General features: G+C 35.7%; 2 protein-coding genes across 2 annotated transcripts in view; both read left to right on the top strand.

The window, feature by feature from the left end:
• Positions 1 to 25,076, top strand: part of Poxn (paired box pox-neuro) — a 140,384-nt gene that overhangs the window by 21,727 nt on the left and 93,581 nt on the right. The window lies entirely within an intron of this gene.
• LOC143265301 (uncharacterized) lies at positions 19,780 to 21,702 on the top strand (the record flags this gene model as incomplete). The annotated part of the gene is made up of 2 exons (XM_076536588.1): positions 19,780 to 20,833; positions 20,918 to 21,702. A coding segment is annotated over one exon (837 nt), but the record flags the coding sequence as incomplete, so codon positions are not given.

Below are 25,076 nucleotides of genomic sequence, written 5' to 3'. Positions count from 1 at the left end.
TAAATTAGCGAATTAGTAAATTAGTAAATTAGCATATTACTAAATTACTAAATTAGCAGATTACTAAATTACTAAATTACTAAATCCCAAAATTTCAAATTGTCAAAATTCCAAATTCACGAAATTCCAAGTTGTCAAAATTCCAAATACTCAAAATTCCAAGCTCTCAAATTTCCAACTTCTCAAATTTCCAAGCTCTCAAATTTCCAAGCTCTTAAATTTCCAAGCTCTCAAACTTCCAAGCTCTCAAATTTCCAACTTCTCAAATTTCAAAGCTCTCAAATTTCCAACTTCTCAAATATCCAACTTCTCAAATTTCCAAGCTCTCAAATTTCCAAGCTCTCAAATTTCCAACTTCTCAAATTTCCAAGCTCTCAAATTTCCAACTTCTCAAATTTCAAAGCTCTCAAATTTCCAAGCTCTCAAATTTCCAACTTCTCAAATTTCCAAGCTCTCAAATTTCCAAGCTCTCAAATTTCCAAGCTCTCAAACTTCCAAGCTCTCAAATTTCCAACTTCTCAAATTTCAAAGCTCTCAAATTTCCAACTTCTCAAATATCCAACTTCTCAAATTTCCAAGCTCTCAAATTTCCAAGCTCTCAAATTTCCAACTTCTCAAATTTCCAAGCTCTCAAATTTCCAACTTCTCAAATTTCAAAGCTCTCAAATTTCCAAGCTCTCAAATTTCCAACTTTTCAAATTTCCAAGCTCTCAAATTTCCAACTTCTCAAATTTCCAAGCTCTCAAATTTCCAAACTCTCAAATTTCCAACTTCTCAAATTTCAAAGCTCTCAAATTTCCAAGCTCTCAAATTTCCAACTTCTCAAATATCCAACTTCTCAAATTTCCAACTTCTCAAATATCCAACTTCTCAAATTTCCAAGCTCTCAAATTTCCAACTTCTCAAATTTCCAACTCCTCAAAATTCCAGCTCCTCAAATTTCCATCTCCTCAAAATTCCAACTCCTCAAAATTCCAACTCCTCAAAATTCCAACTCCTCAAATTTCCATCTTCTCAAAATCCCAACTCCTCAAAATTCCACCTTAATAAATTTTCACTCTCCCCCATTCAATTTTCTCATTCCATAATTTCGAAACTCGAGAAGTCATCCGTGTCTATCATCTCTATCAAACCTTATATCTAACATCAAATATCTAACTCCATTATGAAAAAGATACTATCGAATATTTACTTAAAATTCATTGGAGAACATTGTAGATGTCTGAACATTCGTACATCAAGCACTACAATGAATTTTTAATTACTACCTTAGAAAGCAAAATAACTACTAATATGCAATAAGCGACAGAGTCATAAATTAGAAGTTTATGCATTTAAATCTATTAAAAAATGCAACGCATTAAGATGGTAAATACGAAACAATTATAGATACTAGATAACTAATTACAAATATAATTAGACACGGTTAATGATACACACATAATACATATTACACTCTTAGAAATGAAGTGATAATTTAGCTGACAATATCAGGCAAAGATCTAGCTGATATTTTGCTTCGTGGATAGTAATGAATAGAAATACCAGTCGTTTGATTCTATTAAGACATTTATGCTCCGAACGCAGAAGATGCATTAATGCATCGAGCGCATCGAAACGAGCCTTGAATCGACTAATAATAAGTTTAAACCGATACTCTCTCGTGCAGTGGATTAAGTAATTAGCTAAATGAGGACAAGGTGGAGGAAAACATAAATTTTCTGAAATTTTGAATTTTTACAATTTCTTCATTTTCAAGCCACAATTTTTCAAAGTAATAATTTCTGATTTTTCAAATCTCAAAATGTTCCTGATATACAAATTGTTGGAAATGCAATTCACGGCGGTGTTTCTACATAATTGAGTTGTACTTTCTTGATTGCTTTTATCAATGTTTAAATACGTTGACAACAGTTTTTTGTTATAATGATCTCACTCTTGTTTTTCGATCGCCATAATACACACGTTAAATGTTTAAATGTTAATATAAAGTTTTTTCTTATATCAAGATATTGTGTTTGTTTTATTCAGTTATAAAAAACTCTCTGCCTACTCCTTTTCAATACAAATTTCCTATATATAAATTTGCTCATATAATTCCTGATAAAGTCCTCATACAAAGAAATTTCCATATTTTTTAATTCCCAAATTCTCAAATTACAAATTGCATTTCCCAATATATGTTGAGCTGTTGAAAATATAAAACTGCCCAACTAATAAAATCGATATACCTCAGAAAAGTAGAAAATCTGTAAGCCCTCGATAACAGTAATTTAAAAATCAGATCAAGTCACACGCACCATTAATACAAAACATAATTAACGAGTCCTAAGTGCGTTACATAAGAGCGTGAAAGTTGCAGTTAATTCCCAGGGCTGGCGTATAATTAAACGGATATAAAGCAAAATGAAGAAAAAAATAAGAGGAAAAATATTCCGTCGTGGAATTAGCCGACAATCACGTAATGAATAAATTTTTTCGAAGGGCACCGCAAAAGAAACAACCGATCGCTATCGAAGCGGTTAGAAAACATGCGTTCCGTGTGCTCGCGCTTCGAAACGCATAAAACTTCGCTTCCACAACTGCACACGCTCAACTTTCGATAATCCGACGTACACGTATTCGAACGTTTCGCTTCGTCTTCGATTGAAAAAAACTGAAGGCGGGCAAGTGATAGGATTTTTTTCAGGATAATCGAACTAATGCATGGAAGAAATAGTAACAATTCTCAGATTTTGAAAATTTTGGAATTTTCGGAGAATCTCGAAATTTGGGAATTCTGGGATTCTGAAATTTTGGAATTTTGGAATTTTGGAATTCTGGAATTGTGGAATTGTGAAATTCTGAATTTGTGGGATTCTGGAATTGTGGAATTGTGCAATTTTGAAATTGTGGAGTTCTGAAATTGTGAAATTCTGGAATTGTGGGATTCTGGAATTGTGGGATTCTGGAATTGTGGGATTCTGGAATTGTGCAATTCTGGAATTGTGCAATTCTAGACTTGTGGAATTTTGGAATTGTGGAATTGTGGAATTGTGGAATTCTGGAATTGTGGGATTCTGGAATTCTGGGATTCTGGAATTGTGGAATTCTGTAATTTTTTAATTCTGCACTTGTGGAATTTTGGAATTGTGGAGTTTTGGAATTGTGGAATTCTGCACTTGTGGAATTTTGGAATTGTGGAGTTTTGGAATTGTGAAATTCTGAATTTGTGGGATTCTGGAATTGTGCAATTTTGAAATTGTGGGATTTTGGAATTCTGGGATTCTGGAATTGTGGAATTCTGGACTTGTAGAACTCTGTAATTTTTTAATTCTGCACTTGTGGAATTTTGGAATTGTGGAGTTTTGGAATTGTGGAATTCTGCACTTGTGGAATTTTGGAATTGTGGAGTTTTGGAATTGTGGAATTCTGCACTTGTGGAATTTTGGAATTGTGGAGTTTTGGAATTGTGGAATTCTGCACTTGTGGAATTTTGGAATTGTGCAATTTTGAAATTGTGGAATTCTGGAATTGTGAAATTCTGAATTTGTGGGATTCTGGAATTCTGGGATTCTGGAATTGTGGAATTCTGGAATTGTGAAATTCTGAATTTGTGGGATTCTGGAATTCTGGGATTCTGGAATTGTGGAATTCTGGAATTGTGAAATTCTGAATTTGTGGGATTCTGGAATTCTGGGATTCTGGAATTGTGGAATTCTGGAATTGTGGGATTCTGGAATTGTGGGATTCTGGAATTGTGGGATTCTGGAATTGTGGGATTCTGGAATTGTGGGATTCTGGAATTGTGGGATTCTGGAATTGTGGAATTCTAGACTCGTGGAATTTTGCAATTGTGGAGTTTTGGAATTGTGGAATTCTGGAATTCTGGAACTATGGAATTGTGACCTTCTAGAATTTTGGGAAAATTTTGGAATTGTTTGGTTTTCCACAAAATGTAATGCATGTATGTAGAATGTTTCCGAGAGTTCCTTAAAATGAACGATTGCCTAAAAACTAGTTTCATATGTAACCAGGTCGAAATTTTGGTAAAAGTAGATACACATATAGATAAAAATAGTAACATGTTCACCAGCTGTGGAGAACTGCCGCGTTACTTCCAGAGTATTCTCGACGAAAGTGAAAGGATTTCAATGACTTTCCTCGAAATTTCATGTAACATTAACATCAACGTTATAAATTTGACATTACACAATGCCTGATATGTACTTCGTTAACGATCAAACATACAAAAATTACAATTATTTCCTTACACTTTCGTATTCAATTCTCACTTCCTAAAAACGTATTTTAAATTTCTATCATTTCAAATTTTCTTACTTATATTTTTAATAAATCAAGATTGAAGATTTGATGTTTTCATATAAATATGAATTTCATTTGATTTGTTCGATGTCAGATACAACATTGCAATCAAAATTGCAATCATTTATGAAATTAGTTTCAATAAGATTAATCAGAATCAATTCTGCAATTTTGGAATTGTGGAATGTTGGAATTCTGGAATCGTGAAATTTTGGAATTTTGGAATTGTGCAATCCTGGAATTGTGGAATTCTGCAATCGTGGAATTCTGAAATCGTGAATTTTTGGAATCGTGGAATTCTGGAATCGTGGAATACTGGAATCGTGGAATTCTGGAATCGTGGAATACTGGAATCGTGGAATTCTGAACTTGTGGAATTCTGGAATCGTGGAATTCTGGACTTGTGGAATTCTGGAATCGTGGAATTCTGGACTTGTGGAATTCTGGACTTGTGGAATTCTGGAATCGTGGAATTCTGAACTTGTGGAATTCTGGAATCGTGGAATTCTGGAATTGTGCAATCCTGGAATAGTGGAATTGCGGAATTTTGGAATTCTAGAATCGTAGAATTCTGCAATCGTGGAATTCTGGAATCGTGGAATTCTGGAATTGTGGAATTCTGGAATCGTGGAATTCTGGAATTGTGCAATCCTGGAATAGTGGAATTGCGGAATTTTGGAATTCTGGAATCGTAGAATTCTGCAATCGTGGAATTCTGGAATCGTAGAATTCTGGAAATGTGGAATTCTGGACTTTTGGAATTATAGAATTACTCGAAGCATACAAAAACATAGAATTTAAAGAATAGAGTAATTAACAATGTATAATTGTCCCATTCGATCAGAAGCCATTACGTAACAGAGGAAGTGATTCATAATGGACCAGTTTCCAATGAAGTGCCGGTAACGGCCGCCTTAATTAACCGAATCACTTCCATAAAAAGTTAAAACGCTATTTTCTAGATCTGTAATCGCATAAAAACGAAAACGTTTACATAGTACTGTGTTATATTGCATTATCCTTCTCTAAACACGGTTTCCATTTTATTTCCTGGATTGCGCAAATTCATCGCACGATTCGAACATTTTTCAAGCAACGTTCTGTTTCTCTCGTAATTGTTATGTAGAAATTCTTTTTTTCACGCTCCTCCTTTTCCGCTTTCGTTTAGAAACGAAAGTAAAGCGCCTTCGTATAAATTCTCGACTTTTTCGCTGGAACGGTTCACATTTATTTCATTTTTGCAATCGATTCTACTAAGTTTTCAAGTGAAACATTTTTAATGTATTTAAACAATTGTCATTTTTATTCGAATTTTATATTTAGTTGGCAATTCATGTTGTTCGTATTTGGATTAGTTATTGTATTTTGAGGAGCAACTTTGTTATAAATTCAGTAGATAAATCAATAAATATAATCAACAGTAAAATTGATTTTGTGTGATGTATATCCATGCAGTTTTATATGTTGTCAAATTAAAGTTTTATGTAACTGAATTGAATCAATTTTATAAAATTACCATTTCACACTTCATAGTGTAATATCAATAAATGTATTAATAAATATGAACGTATTAATTGCTAAAAATATGTATAACAATAATAATGTAAGTCGTTAAAAAATAAATAGACGAGTCACTAAAAATAAATGTAATCCTTCCTAAAAATAAATATAGCAATAATAACATAAATCATTAAAAAATATATAGTCGAGTCACTAAAAATAAATGTAACCCTCTCTAAAAATAAATATAACGATAATAACGTAAGTCACTAAAAAATAAATAGTCGAGTCACTAAAAATAAATGTAACCCTCCCTAAAAATAAATATAACAATAATAACATAAATCGTTAAAAAATAAATAGACGAGTCACTAAAAATAAATGTAACCTTCCTTAAAAATAAATATAACAATAATAACGTAAGTCACTAAAAAATAAATAGACGAGTCACTAAAAATAAATGTAACCCTCCCTAAAAATAAATATAACAATAATAACATAAGTCGTTAAAAAATAAATAAACGTGTCACTAAAAATAAATGTAACCCTCCCTAAAAATAAATGTAACCCTCCAAAAAAATAAATATGTATAACAATAATAAAGTAAGTCATTAAAAAATAAATAAACGAGTCACTAAAAATAAATGTAACCCTCCCTAAAAATAAATATACCAATAATAAAGTAAGTCATTAAAAAAGAAACGAGTCGACAAGAAACAAATGTATCAATGTCAATAGTTGAATTAAAAACAAACATATCGAAGCACCTCGTGCAGCAGTCTAATAGATAAAGCATCACGAAAAAGCGATATTTTCGAGCTCGTTTCCAAAGTGCAGCTGGTTTTTGAGTCGTTTCAGCTCGATCAGAACCTAATGCACTACTGATGGCCAATGATGCAACTTTAATCGCATTCTAACTACCGTGCAATGTGAAAGAAACGAAAAAGCAGCAGTTTCGGAGCTGCCTCATTAAGACATTTGCCAAGCTGATGGCCGAAAGACGCGGCCCTCATTCAGGAGTTAAGGAGCCAGATATATTTTATTCTCTTATGAATTGCGACCTTAGTTTTATGTACGATTTATTTTTAATTGAATGTTCAAATTTAGGGGTTCGTTTTGGGTTTCTGAGGTATGGAAATTATGGAATTTTGAGATTTTAGGATTTTTTTCTTAGGTTTTGAAATGTTGAGATGGTGGGATTCTGAGGTATTGAAATTTTGGGGTTTTAGATTGGTTTTAAATTGGGTTTTTAGATTTTTTAGATGTGTGAAATTGTGGGATTTTGGGTGTTGGGTGTTGGGTTTTTGGGTTTTGGGTTTTTGGGATTTTTTCTTAGGTTTTGGAATGTTGAGATGGTGTAATTTTGAGGTATTGAAATTTTGGGATTTTAGATTAGTTTGAAATTGGGTTTTCAGATTTTTTAGATGGTGAAATTGTGGGATTTTGGGTGTTGGGTTTTGGGTTTTTGGGTTTTTGGGTTTTTGGGATTTTTTTCTTAGGTTTTGGAATGTTGGGATGTTGGGATTCTGAGGTATTGAAATTTTGGGATTTTAGATTAGTTTGAAATTGGGTTTTTAGATTTTTTAGATGGTGAAATTGTGGGATTTTGTGTTTTTGGTTTTTGGGTTCTTGGGATTTTTTTTTTAGGTTTTGGATGTTGGGAGTTTGAGGCATTGAAATTTTGAGATTTTAGATTAGTTTGAAATTGGGTTTTTAGATTTTTTAGATGTGTGAAATTGTGGGATTTTGGGTGTTGGGTTTTGGGTTTTTGGGTTTTGGGTTTTTGGGATTTTTTCTTAGGTTTTGGAATGTTGAGATGGTGGAATTTTGAGGTATTGAAATTTTGGGATTTTAGATTAGTTTGAAATTGGGTTTTCAGATTTTTTAGATGGTGAAATTGTGGGATTTTGGGTTTTGGGTTCTTGGGATTTTTTTCTTAGGTTTTGGAATGTTGGGATGTTAGAATTTTGAGGTATTGAAATTTTTGGATTTTAGATTAGTTTGGAATTGGGTTTTTAGGTTTTTTAGATGATGAAGGTGTGGGATTTTGGGTTTTGGGTTTTTGGAATTTTTTTCTCAGATTTTGGGAATGTTGGGATGTTAAAATTTTGAGGTATTGAAATTTTTGGATTTTAGGTTAGTTTAAAATTGGGTTTTTAAGTTTTTTAGATGATGAAGTAGTTGTGGGGTTTTGGGTTTTTGGATTTGTGAGGCAAAAACATTGTAGGATTTTGAGTTTTCGCAATTTTAGGATTTTATTCTTTTTTTTTGTTGAAGTTTTAGAATATTGGAATATTGGGATTTGAGGTATTGAAATTTTTTAATTTTTGAACAGTTTGCCAGTGGGTTTTTAAATTTGTCAAGCATTAAAATTATACAATTTTGTGTTCTGGTTCCTAAGTCTGAATATTGCGCCACTTATTCCAATAAAAGTAACGAACCAAAATACACGACATGCTCGACACAAACTTCATGAATCAAGTTTTACTTTCATCTACTCATCGAGAAGGGAAAAGGAAAATAATCAGCAAAAGGTGTTTGTACGATATATTGCATGTCGAAGTGAAATCTCCGTGATTCTCTCCACATATTTACTCACCCAGCAAACATTTATGAATACCAAACAGCGGAACATCATTTTGTACTTCTTTTACTGGCATACAAAATAAAATCGGAACCTAAACCCTTAGACCTCTCCTCTCAAAAAACTATTCCTGAAAAACTAACAAGTAAAAAAATCTCAGCTTACGTCGCCAAAAAATTAGGGTTAGATGCAACATAACAAGCAATGAAAATTTTATGCGCGTTCGCCTGATCATAGCCGGTGTGTCCCGTGTCCATGATGCAGGTATCAGCGACATCGTTGGACCTCGTGTTCTTCGTAATTGGCTATCGGATCGAACGTGGCGATCGTTGTTTCATTGGCGAGAATCGTTCGATACGATACATACGTGCTCGTGTTGATAGGTTTGAACGGTGCAGCTGGGTGCCAGGTATAGGTACGAACATAATCGCGACACGTTGTCGACGTGCGCATAATACCGGTCAAATTACATGTGCCGCCGGATCCGATAATTGTGTCTTCAACAAATAACGGGTCCTTGCTTCTGGCCCGCTCGTGGAAACCGACGATCACTTTAATGCTAGAACTGCCACGAAATGACTGCTATTACAATTTCATTCGAACGTTCTTACTTTGTGTTGCATTTTTTTTTTACGCGGACGATGTAATCACTTCTTGTTACGATCACTGAAGATGTTATGCAGGATGAATTTTTCTTTAGTTTATTCCGAAGCATAATTGTATCATAGGTGATCTATGATCGTCAAATTGGACTTGGAGACTTCTTACGGATTTTGGGTATCTTATACTTTAGGGATCTAGGGATTTTGGGATATAGAGATTTTAGGATCTAGGGATTTTGGGATATAGAGATTTTAGGATCGAGGGATTTAAGGATCTAGGGATTTTGGAATTTAAAGAATTTTGGGGTCTAGGGAATTTTGATATATAGGAAATTTTGGGTTCAAAGAATCTAGGGAATTTTTGGATCTTCGGATCTGGGGATTTAGAGAATTTTTGGGTCTTGGGTTCCATAGAATTTTGGGATCGTGGGATCTAGGAATCTAGGGGATTTTGGGATCTAGGAATTTAGGAAATTTCGGGACATTGGGATCTAGGGAATTTCTGGGATCTAGTCTTGGGAATTTTGGGATTTTGGGATCTAGGAATCTAGGGAATTTTGGGACATTGGGAACTAGGGAATTTCTGGGATCTAGGAATTCTGTGATCTAAGGAATTTTGGAATCTGGGGTTCTAGGGAATTTTGGGATCTAGTCTTGGGAATTTTGGGATCTTGGGATCTAGGAATTTAGGGAATTTCGGGACATTGGGATCTAGGGAATTTCTGGGATCTAGGAATTCTGTGATCTAAGGAATTTTGGGATCTTGGAATCTAGGGAATTTTTGGACGTTGGGATCTAGGGAATTTCTGGGATCTGGAAATTCTGTGATCTAAAGAATTTTGGAAGCTTGGGTTCTAGGGAATTTTCGGATCTAGTCTTGGGAATTTTGGGATCTTGGGATCTTGGGATCTAGGGATTTAGAGAATTTTGGGACCTTGGGATCTGGGCATTTAGGGAATTTTGGGTTCTTGATATCTTGGGGTCTAGGGAATTTTGGAATCTTGGATTCTAAGGAATTTTCGGATCTAGGGATTTGGGGATTTTGGGATCTAAGGAATTTTGGATCTTGGGTTCTAGGGAATTTTGGAGGTGTTGGGATCTAGGGAATATTGAGATCTTGGGTTCTAGAGATTTAGTGAATCCCAGATCTAGGGATCTAGGGAATTTTGCAATCTCTGCATCTGGGGATTTACGGAATTTTCAGATCTTGATATCTTGGGGTCTAGGGAATTTTGGAGATGTTGAGATCTAGGGAATATTGAGATCTTGGGTTCTAGAGATTTAGTGAATCTTGAGATCTAGGGATCTAGGGAATTTCGCGATCTCAGCATCTGGGGATTTAGGGAATTTGGAGATCTTAGTATTTTGGGATTCAGGGAATTTTGAGATCTAGGGATTTAGAGAATTTCCATATCTTGCGATCTAAAGATTCAGGGAATTTTAAAGTCCTGGGTTCTAGGGAATTTTTTGATCTAGGGATCTAGGAAATTTTGGGATCTAGCAATCGCAAAATTTGTAAAACCTGTTTCATACATTTCTCCCCACTGTTCTTCAATGTTAGTTAAAGAAATAATAACGCGTGCACGCTCGAAACCGTAGAGATACAGTTATAATTGATCGCACGTAGCAGCGTATAAATTCGTAGCCTAATGAAACGCTCTTATTGCCTGGTCATTTTTATCAGTCTGTTTCACCGCAATTCGCATTATTCAACGTGAGTTAACGTTAACGAACCAGTCCTGTATCGGATCGTTTCCGTGCTCCGTTTCTCGTTGCCAGTTAAAATCCTAAGGGAGTAATTTTGTAATTAACCCGTAAGCCCCCGATGCTTGCAACGGTAGCAAACAACGCCATCAAGTAATCCGGTTTGGGTCAGCGTCATTAGGGGAACTCACGGAGATGAGATACACGTCTTTAATCTTAATTCGTAAACTTAAGCGCCATCGAGGCGATTCTGATCGCCATGAAAATCGCTTCGCCCCTTTACGTAATACTTTCATTTCTATTGAAAACATAAGGAAGCTGCGGATACGTTCATCCCCGTAAACTATAAATTAGGCTGATACGGCCAGATGTTTAGCAATCAATTTCCTTTCGCGGTTCTTCTAGGTATGTGCAATTATTTCGAGTTCAAGCTGCGGGTTTCAGACGCGAGTCAGATTAATAGAGTCATCATACAGTATTTTGAATTATGTTTCCTGTGTACTTAGAGAATTACACTGCGTGGTATGCAATATTTTCATTAAAAAATAATTTGGTGTAACTTTTAAACTTGCGTCGTAAAATCACCAGTTTGATTCGAAATAATTTCATCTATTGTACAAAGTTCCCTTAAAAAATCCATAAATTTGAATAGTCTGATGATTTTCGATTGTCAAGTGTTCACCGATGTCAACATATTTTAATTGCGTGCATAATTATTTTATAAATGTCCGTGATCAGAAGGGACAACGTTTCGTGCGATTTAATGACCTGAAATAAACTTGGTCGAGCAGCATGAAAGTCGACCGAAACGGACGACATTTTCGTAATAATTATTTCCAAAGAACGTGGGACCAAAATAAGCAGCCGTGAAGACCAAATTATCCGAGATTTCTTAGCCAGTTATTCTTAATGAAGCCAATAATAATCACCAACTATATTTGATAATTGAATAAAAAAGGGAGAAATTTGTACAGAGTTGCAGGAATGCTGGGGGAAAAGGCTAATTAACCTTGCAGGATGAAACAAGTAGAGTTTATGATGAGACTCGGAGGAATATTTGATCAGAAATTACAAATTATTTTCTTTCGCTGTTTTCTGTTTTATGTAGAAATATTTAGGAATTCACGGATCTAGCGAATTTTTGAACTTTGGAAATTCTGGGTTTTTGAAATTTTAGAATTTTGGGAATTCTGGAATCTAGGGAATCTTGGGAATTCTGGGGACTAGGGAATTTTGGAACTATGAGATTTCTGGGATCTAGGGAATTTCGGGATTGTGAGAATTCGGGGATCTAGGGAATTTTGGAATTGTGAGAATTCGGGGAACTAGGGAATTTGGGAACAGTGATATTTCTGAGATCTAGGGAATTTCGGAATTGTGAGAATTCGGGGATCTAGGGAATTTCGGAATTGTGAGAATTCTGGGAACTAGGGAATTTTTGAATTGTGAGATTTCTGAGAGCTAGGGAATTTCGGAACTGTGAGATTTCTGAGATCTAGGGAATTTCGTAATTGTGAGAATTCTGGGAACTAGAAAATTTTGGAACTGTGAGATTTCTGAGAGCTAGGGAATTTCGGAACTGTGAGATTTCTGAAATCTAGGGAATTTCGGAATTGTGACAATTCTGGGAATACTGGAATTTTGAGAATTCTGCGATCTAGGGAATTTTGGAATTGTGAGAATTCTGGGAATTTTAGAAATTTGCGAATTCTGGGAACTAGGGAATTTTGGAAATGCGAGAATTCTGGGAACTAGGGAATTTTGGAATTGTGAGAATTCTGAGATCTATGGAATTTTTGAATTTTGCGAATTCTGGGATCTAGAGAATTTGTGGATCTAACGATTTTTGGAATTAGGGAATTTTTGAATATAGGGATTTTGAAATTTAAAGGGTTTGGAACTAGGGAATTTTTGAATGTAGGGATTATGGAATCTAGGGAAGTTTTGGATCTGGTTATTTTGGAACAAGTGGCCATGTGAATCTAGAGAATTTTCAAATCTAAGTACTGTGTGAATCTAGAGAATTTAAGGATTTAGTGATCTAGGGATTCAAGAAATATCAGGATCTTGGGTTCTAGAAAATCTACAGATCTAGAGATTTACAGAACACGCGAGAAAAATCGTCGAGGAACGATTAATCAAGCTCCCACAGATCGATTGACCATAAGGTGTCGATGTGTTAATTGATTACGAGCTCGAGCCAAGGCGGACATTTTATTAACCGGCTGGCAGAGCTGGCCAGATAAATTTCGCGGCGGTAAAAAGAGACGAAAAATCGTCGAATTAGCTGCGGTCTTTTATAACGGCTGGACACAGCATCGGTGATCCCCCGATTCTTCTTTTCTTCTCGGTCGACGAACAAGCTGGCTTTTTGTCGAAAAATTTTTCTACCGCCTTTTTGCGGCGAACAGCGCGTGCTACGAACGCGAACCCGCTATAAAATATCGATGGCAATTAGCCAGCGGCTTGATTTAAGACCGGCTACGAGACGCACATTCGGAGAGTTCAATCTCGATGGGCAGACCCCTTTAATTTCCTGCGTATAAAGCATGGCCGTTGCTCGAGGTCTAATTAAGAAATTGCTTCGGTTGCGCTACTCAAATTTGTCGCTGAAATCTTGCTCTTGTTCAGGTTACGACTTTATACTTCCGTTTGGTTGCGATACCTTTTGGGGTACTCGGGTGAACTCTATTTTTTATAGATACTTCTTTTGATCATATTTTTAGTAGCACTTTTTAAGGTATAGGTCAATCAGTATGGTAACAGATGGATCGTACTTCTGGATGTGGATGATACTTTTTACAGTATCATGGATTTTACGATAACAGAGATAGTATGCATCAGGAGAATGTCGACATATACCAAATACGTCGGTGAAAGACCGAATATTTTATTACATTCTTGTACATTCGGACCTTCACCGGTGTATGTCGACGATCACAGATATGCTCTGGTGGAGGTCCAAAAGAGAGGAACCGACAAAGAAGCGACTGGCTCTCTCCCGCCAAATCCTGTGTTCTGCTGGGAGTCAGTCAGCTTTGTCAATCTTACGCAAGCTTTGATGATGCGAGCAACGTTTTCTTCATTTTTTTCCAATACCGTAATTTATACCGAATGGATACTGCAGTAAATCGTGATCTTTTTCTTGAAAAGTTCAATGCATTAATTGCGGGTAAACGAGAAGACAATTCTTTTTATTTTTCTCAAGAAAAGTACTCTAAAATACTTTCTGAAGTGGTTTCTGCTAAAACTAAGTGCAACACACCTTTGGATTACAGACGATTAAAACGTTTTGACGTTTTAAAAATGAATGATGAAAGGAAATTAATTGTACCATTAAAATCAGGGGAAACGAATATACAGTATTATGTTACCAATGAAGAATTGTTCGGTATACTATAAGAAACTCAGGCCAGAATAGGCCACGGAGGAAGAACACGTATGCTTAGAATGTACTACGTGTTTTAAATTCTTGGTCTCTCCTCTCAGAAAGAGAGGCGAAAAAGTTACGTCACCCTTGTGACGTTTTATAGCGACTGAATTACGGAGAAGAAAATATAAATCTCCGACGTGTCCAACATTCACCATTAGTGCATGGTGAATGTCGACATTTACCGGTGTCCCGAATCCCCGACATTTACCACCCTCCCGAATCCCCAAATCTCCAAATTCCCATTTTCTCAAATTTCCAAATCTCCAAATTCCCACCCTCCCGAATCCCCAAATCTCCAAATTCCCATTTTCTCAAATTTCCAAATCTCCAAATTCCCACCCTCCCAAATCCCCAAATCTCCAAATTCCCATTTTCTCAAATTTCCAAATCTCCAAATTCCCATTTTCTCAAATTTTCAAATCTCCAAATTCCCATTTTCTCAAGTTTCCAAATTTCCAAATTACCATCTTCCCAAATTTCCAAATCTCCAAATTCCCATTTTCTCAAATTTCCAAATCTCCAAATTCCCACCCTCCCAAATCCCCAAATCTCCAAATTCCCATTTTCTCAAATTTCCAAATCTCCAAATTCCCACCCTCCCAAATCCCCAAATCTCCAAATTCCCATTTTCTCAAATTTCCAAATCTCCAAATTCCCACCCTCCCAAATCCCCAAATCTCCAAATTCCCACCCTCCCAAATCCCCAAATCTCCAAATTCCCCAAATCTCCAAATTCCCATTTTCTCGAATTTCCAAATCTCCAAATTCCCACCCTCCCAAATCCCCAAATCTCCAAATTCCCACCCTCCCAAGTCCCCAAATCTCCAAATCCCCGCCTTCCTAAATCCCGAATTCTCTAAATCCCCATCTTCCCAAATCCCCATCTCCTCAAATCCCCAAATCTCCAATTTCCCATCTTCCCCAATCCCCAATAAGTCGGAAATAAGGGTATTTAGCAAATATTTCGGACATACACCAAGCGACTATGTGAATGTCGGCATTCACCAGATTTCGGTCTTTCACGGTAACATCTGCATCATATACTGCGTTCATGAGTCAATATGTTAATATATTGTTAGAGGTTAGCTTAACCTGAAAACATGATACTCAAATGACTTTACAGTTTAAGTTAGTTTGATCAAACGACTAAAGTCAACGAAAATTTTGTGATACGATGATGAAACAGAATGGCACTTTTGATACATTAATTGGAATTGAACATTTATCAAAATGTTATATTATTATTTATATGTACAAAGACTTATAGCATTTTTCCTTCAGAATCAATGTATAACATCAAAATACTGCAACAACAAAGAAAATCAATTTCACTAATAAATTCATCCCGAAAATCGATCTGTCTTCTTTTCAGTGAGCACATATCACTATACCCTCCCGCATGCAATTCGAGCATTAATCTTGAATTAATCTTTTAATCTCCTATTCTCCTCTAATCCGTCAGCTGAATCAACTATTCATGAAAAAAAGGAGAAGAAAAACGACACCGAGCAGAAGCAGGAATGTATATTCATTATCGCGTAATAAACCGGCAATTTAAAAAGGTTTATCGTCGCGATCGAATAAATTGAGCATCGTCCACGCAATCATCTTAATTTATTCGAGGTCCATTCGAAAAGTCTGTGCTTTCAAAAAAACTGTCCACATTCATAACAATTTGTGCGTTGAATAAAATTGAATATCCCGTCTGGCCGAAATTAATCGGCGTATGAATATTAACACCTCTCTTCCGCGACGGGGATCACCTGTACTTTATCCATTAACCATCATCCTCGTATCTTATCCCCGATAACGATCTTCGTATTAATTATAACGAAAATTATCTGGTACATCATCCTTCGCGTAATACGACCTGTTATCATTGCAATTAATATTAACTTAACACCATCGCCTTGCCGACAATTACGATTAGTGCGCGTACGAAATCTTATGTGTGATTTACGGGAGGAGGTGTTTGTTTTATGGTTTATTTCGTTTGGTTGGATTCAATTGAAGTTTCATTGAATCATTTGAGTGGAGTGTAATGTAATGTGTAATACTAATATTTGGTACGTATTTAGGTAACTCGGTATATATTCAAATATACATACATACAAGGTGTCTCACAATTAGCGTAGGTCTCTGAAATGGTAGCTGACGTGATTCTGAATAAGATTTCCCTTTGCAGAAATGGGATCTGAAGCTTCGTTTTTGAATTATTAAGGAAAAACGCAGGACCAATCAGAGTGTGAGTCACGCGCGCAGGCGCGAGACAAGCTCCGCCCTCGCGCTCTGATTGGTCCGTGTTTTTCCTTAATAATTCAGAAACGAAGCTTCAGAGCGAATTTTTGCAAAGGGAAAAGTTGTTCAGAATCTCGGAACCTCACCACTCAATTCACTCGAGCGACGGTATAGCTAATGTCTAAATTTCCATATGATCATTCATAACTTATTTATTTACCAAATTAATATTATTAATTACTTGGAACTGAATAATAAATACTACAAAGATAAATAAAATATATTAATCATAAAAGTAGTAGTAGAACAGTGTGGCCCCAGTGTGGCAATGAATGTATTAATTATCAAATTAATTAATCTCCCACATTTCATGCACAAATCAATTAAAAATCGAACCTTAAAAATATCATTAAAACAGAAAATTTGATAACTCCGTTGCTTTGCAAACAGTCATAAACCATTCTTACCTTCACATCGCCCTATCTTTTATCGCAGTGCCCGCCCTTCGGCGCAGCATGCACAAAAACCGATGCTCGCAATTAAGCGAACCTATCGATTACTCGAATTTTAACATTCTACCTAATCCTCCATGAACTCTGGCGTCTGAGTTATGGCCGTCATAAAGCAAGATGGTATCGTAAGACACGAGGTCGCGATCGACTATCGACATCCAGGTGGCTTAGCTGTCCGCTAAATAAAACTTGGCTCCACTATCGTTATTTTAATTTCACGAGAATTATGGTATCGCAAACTGTGACATCGTCGCCGTGCAAGCTGCTCTAATTAAACGTCTACTTTGTTGTTCGCGAACGATCGTTAGGACTCGAAAACGTTGGCGAAAAAAAACAGGACGAGGAGAAAAATCGCGTCGATTACATTAGCATAATGCGACTCCTTGTCGATATAATCGATGACACGAGACCACGGCTGACGTAAATGCTGCCCACGGTAAATCTGTATTGCAATAAAATTCGGTTTAAATAATTTTTCGTGGGATGCTAATGAGGCCTCGTTTAAACGTCCATTAATTGTTACGGCCGCGCGATAAAGAATACCGATAACATCGGCAAGAGTGGCGTAATTGAATCACGGTGTTCTTTTTTTAATATTTGTACAGTCGACAGCAAATCTGCTTTTCCTGGGGAAAATATGTTATAGATGTGGACATTTTCCGCTGGTATTTTTGGGGATTCTTGGGAAATGTGGTCATTTCGGGTTCAAGATTTGGAGACCTGGGGATTTGGGGAGTTTGATCTATTTGGAGATCTGTGGAGATAATTTGGACATTTGCTAGTTTGGGACTTTGGGGATCTGACGATGTTGGATTGGGTTTAGATTTGGGGATCTGGGGATTTGGGGAGTTTGATATATTTGGAGATCTGTGGAGATAATTTGGGCATTTGCTAGTTTGGGAAATTGGGGATCTGATGATGTTGGATTGGGTTAAGATTTGGGGACCTGGGGATTTGGGGAGTTTGATATATTTGGAGATCTGTGGAGATAATTTGGACATTTGCTAGTTTGGGAATTTGGGGATCTGACGATGTTGGATTGGGTTAAGATTTGGGAATCTGGGGATTTGGGGAGTTTCGTCTATTTGGAGATCTATGGAGATAATTTGGACATTTGCTAGTTTGGGAATTTGGGGATCTGATGATGTCACGATGGGTTAAGATTTGGGGACCTTAGGATTTCGAGAGTTTAGTATTTGGAGACCTGTTAGTACTCAAATATTGGGATTTGGTAGTTCAGAAGTTTAGGGATCTCAAGGTGTCAGGATGAGTTCAACATTTGGGGAATTTGATGTTTGGAGACATATTGACATGGAAATTTGGGGATTTGGTAGTCTAGGACTTTAAGGATCTTGAGATGTAGGGGTAGGTTAAGATTTGGAGACCTCCAAATTTTCTGAGCTTGAGGATTCACTATATACAGACTTAGGAATCTCAAGATTTCAGCACCTAACCCATAACCAAGTATAACTCTCCCTAATTAAGAAGCTACATCTCCATACGCATTTGGAGTCCACATAAGAATTCTAAAAAGACCTAGCTATCCAAATACAACCCTCTCTTACCACTCAAAATGAGCCAAGTACTCCCATAAACCCTAATGAAATACCCAACTATCTATCATCCCAAAACCATAATGAATCCACAAGTACGATAACAGCTCAATTAAGAATCTCCACACGGTGTCCTTGCAAGCGTCATAAAAAGAACTATCAGAGGATTTCTCCTTGGAAGCAGTAGTCGACTTTCGCTCCAATCAAAAGCAAACAGCCGACACGCTAACACGGAACGTCTGGTGTCATCGGTGAATGTCTGGTCGAGGTATCGGAACAGATGTTTCGAGTGTATGTCCAGGGTGTTCGAGCGAGATGGTAAGAAATTACGAATTCAGGAATCGCTTGGTCCGGGTGCCGGCGAACGTTTAATCTGGCAAATTGCGCCGGGCTGAATCAATCGGGGGCTGCCTTGTAATCGAGTCGCGCATTAATGCGTCCTGTAACCCAGTTACAGGCGGCGGTCTGTCGATCTTGCCTGGAGATATCGACTCGATCGATCGATACGGCACGACGCCTTTGGTTGACGCGAGGCGTCTCGTCGCGTGGCGGCCACACGACGCGAAAGATCTGATGAAGATCTGAAGGTAACTGTGTACCTGTCTAAGTGTGATTCTGAATCTAACTCTGAAGCTAAATACATATCTGAACTTAACTGTGAACCTAACTGTGAACCTAATATTTCTGAATCTAAGTCTGAATCTAACTTTGGAGCTTATTACGTGAATTTAACTGTGTGGATGAAAAGGTCTTAACTTATAAACCTAACTGCATGTCTGCATCTACCTCTGAATATGATCATGTGAATCTAACTATGTGGATGAAAATATGTCAGTTTATAAACCTAACTACATGTCTGCATCTACCTCTGAATATGATCATATGAATGTAACTATGTGGATGAAAATATGTCAGCTTTTAAACCTAACTACGTGTCTACATCTACCTCTGAATATGATCATGTGAATCTAACTATGAGGATGAAAATGTGTCAACTTATAAACTTAACTACATGTCTGCATCTACCTCTGAATCTGATCATGTGAATCTAACTATGTGGATGAAAATATGTCAACTTATAAACCTAACTGCATATCTGCATCTACCTCTGAATATGATCATGTGAATCTAACTATGTGGATGAAAATATGTCAACTTATAAACCTAACTGCATATCTGCATCTACCTCTGAATCTGATCATGTGAATCTACCTCTGAGTCTGATCATGTGAATCTACCTCTGAATCTGATCATGTGAATCTACCTCTGAATCTGATCATGTGAATCTACCTAGTTCATCTACTCCATCTCTGAATCTGAATTAAAATACCTTAATCTATGAACCTACATATCTGAATCTACCTCTGAACCTAATCATGTGAATCTAACTATCTCATCTACCTCTGAATCTACATATTTCAATGCACCTCTAGATCCATCTGAACCTCTAAATCCATCTGAACCTCTAAATCTATATGAACTTCTAAATCCACTTGAATCTCTAAATCCATCTGAATCTCTAAATCCACCTGAACCTCTAAATCCACCTGAATCTCTAAATCCATCTGAACCTCTAAATCCATCTGAACCTCTAAATCCATCTGAACTTCTGAATCCATCTGAACCTCTAAATCCACCTGAATCTCTAAATCCATCTGAACCTCTAAATCCATTTGAACCTCTAAATCCATCTGAACCTCTAAATCCATCTGAACCTCTAAATCCATCTGAACTTCTGAATCCATCTGAACCTCTAAATTCATCTGAATCTCTAAATCCACCTGAACCTCTAAATCCACCTGAATCTCTAAATCCATCTGAACCTCTAAATCCATCTGAACCTCTAAATCCATCTGAACTTCTGAATCCATCTGAACCTCTAAATTCATCTGAACCTCTAAATCCATCTGAACCTTTGAATCCATCAGAACCTCTAAATCCATCTGAACCTCTAAATCTATATGAACCTCTAAATCCACTTGAATCTCTAAATCCATCTGAATCTCTAAATCCACCTGAACCTCTAAATCCACCTGAATCTCTAAATCCATCTGAACCTCTAAATCCATCTGAACCTCTAAATCCATCTGAACCTCTAACTCCACCTGAATCTCTGAATCCATCTAAACCTCAAAATCCACCTGAATCTCTAAATCCATCTGAACCCCGATATCCACCTATATAAAACTTCGAATAACCCCTCCAAAAAAATGAACCTAAAATAAGCAAATGAACGAAGAAAGGAAGAAGCATCAAAAGCAGCGAAACAATGCGCACGCGATGCGAGTGGGCAGTCACAAGGAAAAAGACAGAAAAGAAGAAGAAGACGGCGACGAAGAGGAAGAAGAGGATATCCGACAGGACGAAGGGAGACGTTCAATTTCTGTCGCATCTGCCTAAATGTACGTTAGCCTATGATCACCGGTGTGCCCCTGCTTATATTATATCTCCGAGGAGACTAAGTATCGTTTGATTGCGATTTTCAGACCGGCATTATCGTGTACGTGTCACGATACAAGAAGGATGATCACACGCGCACGGATATATTCCGTGGCTCTCGACCATTATCGATCTTCGAGGGCAGAAATTGTTTGGGGGCCCTTTCTCGGGGCCCCGGCTAGTATAATTGATACGACGGGGCGCGTGCGCTGCATCGCGAAGGAAACCACGTGACACACGGAGCAACACCGTTCGTGCTACCACGCGGTCTACTTACACGTGATGCTTCTGGATTATTCGCGCGTAATTGTCGGCCGTATTGATTTATCGCCGCGGTGATTTATGCGCGATGAGTTTGTTTTTAGCGGGTACGATGATGAACAGCTGGAAGGCCGAACTTTTTCTCACCGAATCTTCTCGCTCTTCTCTGTAATTCCCTAAATTATTTTCTGAATTGGTATAAAATTTAGGAATTTCTCTTTGAAATTCTAAGATATCGTTAATAATTTTTAGGGATTACAAAAATTTTATGGTACTTAAATGCTCCTTGGGATATTGCTAAAAATTCCCTAGGGTTTCCACTGAGAATTTTGTAGAATTTACTTCTACTTTAGAAATTCCCCAGATTCACGTTACGAATTCTGGAAACTTCTTTTAGAATTATTGTAGGACAATAAAAAATTCCCTAGATTTAATTCCTTACAATTCTCGTTAATAATTCCCTAGAACCTAAACAGAGATATTTACAGATTTTAGATAGAAATTCCCTAGATTTTCGCTATCAATTAGAATGGACATGAAAATACCTGTATTATAAAATTTCAGTAGAAATTCCCTAGATTCCGCGACAATAATTTCCTAGAACCTGCACAGATATATTTACAGATTTTCAATAAAAATTCCCTAGATTTTATGATAATAATTCCGTAGAACCTACACAAAAATATTTATAGGTTTTCAATAAGAATTCCCTAGATTCTTGTTATCAATTAGAACGGACATAAAAACGTTATTGAATTTCAGTAGAAATTCCCTAGATTTAATGATAATAATTCCCTAGAACATACACAGAAATATTTACAGGTTTTCAATAGAAATTCCCTAGATATTCTCCCTAGATACTCCCCAGGTTCTTCCTATGTTCTTATTAACTTTTTAGAAGTTTTCCTGATTTCCCTAGAATCCCCTAGAATTTCTACATGAATTTTCTGTCCTAGAAATTCAGTTTGAGGATTTCCTAAGGTCTCACTAAAAAATCCCTAGAATCCATAGAAAAATAATTTAGCAGCCTTGTAAAAATTCCCTAGGAATTTCCTGCAGACTGAGCTTCCCTGATATCCCACTAGAAATTGCATTATATCTCCCTAGATATTGTTTAAAATTCCCCTAGATATTGTTTAGGATCTCCCTAGCTATTGTTTCAAATTTCCCCAGAAATTGTTAATTCCCCTAGAAGTTTAGAATTTTCTTAAAAACCTATTAGATTATCCCTAGAAATTGTATAGAATTCCACTAGATATTGTTTAGGATCTCCCTAGCTATTGTTTCAAATTTCCCCAGAAATTGTCAATTCCCCTAGAAGTTCATAATTTTCTTAAAAACCTATTAAATTATCCCTAGAAATTGTATATAATTCCCCCAAAAGTTATTCAAAATTTTTTTAAAAACCTATTAGATTTTCCCTAGAAATACTATAGAATTCCCCTAGACTTCTTACAGAATGAGAATCTCCCCTAGACCTCTCACAGAATGAATCGTCCTGTAGAGACGATTAGTCCGATTGTGTTTGCTCGAAAAGAACCGGCACGCAAAGAGAAATCGAAAGAGCGAAATTAATCGCTAGGTGGATACATTGTAGCAGCGAGCAATCGATAAAACAAAGACGAATCACCGATCGAGCTAGCGCGCTAATTCCCAAGCAAAACATCGACGAATATTTATGTCTTCATGAACGGCTAACCGATGGTTATTACGAAGAGAGACAAAGTAGTTTTATTATTCCGGGCGAAAAAAACCAGCCTGCGAGCCGGCCCGCTAATAATCGGTCTTGCTCGTGCGACGTGACTTTAAAAATTAGTTTTGAATACGAGACGAGAAAAGGAAGGCGAAAGTGTACCGTGGCCGACAGGTACCGAAAACCACCCGGTATAGAGTTGTCTCCCGTGCACCGAGTCGTATTTCACCATTAAGTGGCCGGATGGTTCGAATATTAGCGAAATAATACTTGTTCCAAGCTCGATAATATATGATGCACGACATCGTGTATGATTAAAAATCGCGATATTACAGCTGCTCCGTGTAATGCGGCTTCGACAACGACGATTCGCGACACACCGGTGTTTTAGAGACAAACTCGTAATCAGATTATCACTGCATGCTTTGCATAATGAGGATTTTTCTTAATGTATTCGATGATGCTTTGATGGCGATGGTAATTGAACTTATCACTTTAATCGACGGTGAAATGAGTTGTTATGAACGATAATTTTAGTCGGTTTTTGTGATCGACAATTTTAGTCAATATCTTTCGTCAATGTATAAAATCGATCAGTTTTAATCAATAACTGGAATCAATCAATTTCAAACAATAATTTAAATCGATCAATTTTAATCAATAACTAAAATCAATTAATTTTAATCAATAACTGGAATCAATCAATTTCAAACAATAATTTAAATCAATCAATTTTAATCAATAAGTAAAATCAATTAATTTTAATCAATAACTGAAATCAATCAATATCAATCAATAATAGAAATCAATCAATTTTAATCAATAACTGAAATCAATCAATATCAATCAATAATAGAAATCAATCAATTTTAATCAATAACTGAATCAATCAATTTCGATCAATAATTTAAATCAATCAGTTTTAATCAATAACTAAATCAATCAATATCAACCAATAATTTAAATCAATAATTGAAATCAATTAATTTTAATCAATAACTGAAATCAATTAATATCAATCAATAATAGAAATCAATCAATTTTAATCAATAACTGAAATCAATCAAAATCAATCAATAATAGAAGTCATTTAATATCAATCAATAATCGAAATCATTTAATATCCATCAATAAGAGAAATCAATCAATTTTAATCAATAACTGAAATGAATCAATATCAATCAATAATAGAAATCAATCAATTTTGATCAATAACTGAAATCAATTAATATCAATCAATAATCGAAATCAATCAATTTTAATCAATAACTGAAATCAATCAATATCAATCAATAATAGAAATCAATCAATTTTAATCAATGACTGAAATCAATCAATATCAATAAATAATAGAAGTCATTTAATATCAAACAATAATCGAAATCATTTAATATCAATCAATAAGAGAAATCAATCAATATCAATCAATAATAGAAATCAATCAATTTTAATCAATCAATGAAATGAATCAATATCAATCAATAATCGAAATCAATCAATTGTAATCAATAATTGCAATTAATCAATTTTGATCAATCACTGAAATCAATCAATATCAATCAATAATAGAAATCAATCAATTTTAATCAATAATTGAAATCAATCAATTTTAATCAATAACTGAAGTCAATCAATATCAATCAATAATAGAAATCAATCAATTTTAATCAATCACTGAAATGAATCAATATCAATCAATAATTGAAATCAATCAATTGTAATCAATAACTGAAACCAATCAGTATCAATCAATAATCGAAATCAATCAATTTTAATCAATAACTGAAATCAATAATTGATATTATTAATTGCAATCGATAACTGCCACCAACATCTAGAATCTATCATGACAACCAATTGAATGAATAACATATTGAATGAACAATAATTGAATTAATTTCTATCGACAATAGAGGTGAATCATTTCAACAGCAAACCCAAACTCATCAATTTAATAATTCATCCCTAATCAAAGTACCGATCAATTTATTCAACATTATGTACCCATTAACGTTTCATTAACGTTTCATTAAAAATAAGAAAATTATTGTATTAAGATAACTTAACAATATCGTACGATTAACATTAAACATTAAACCAGAATCTGACAGCAACTATTTAGCAACATGAACAATGTAAAATTCGAGAGTTAAGTTGGAAATTGCAACCCTCTCGCAGCAATATTGACACGTAAGTATTATATTCCGTCAGTTCTATGATGTTATTAGAGGTCTTAAAACATAATACCGAGC

The sequence above is a fragment of the Megachile rotundata genome, chromosome 10, assembly GCF_050947335.1.
Source record: "Megachile rotundata isolate GNS110a chromosome 10, iyMegRotu1, whole genome shotgun sequence".
NCBI lineage: Eukaryota > Metazoa > Arthropoda > Insecta > Hymenoptera > Megachilidae > Megachile > Megachile rotundata.
The sequence above is the reverse complement of the archived record's forward strand: the minus strand, read 5'-3'. Positions and strand labels throughout refer to the sequence as shown.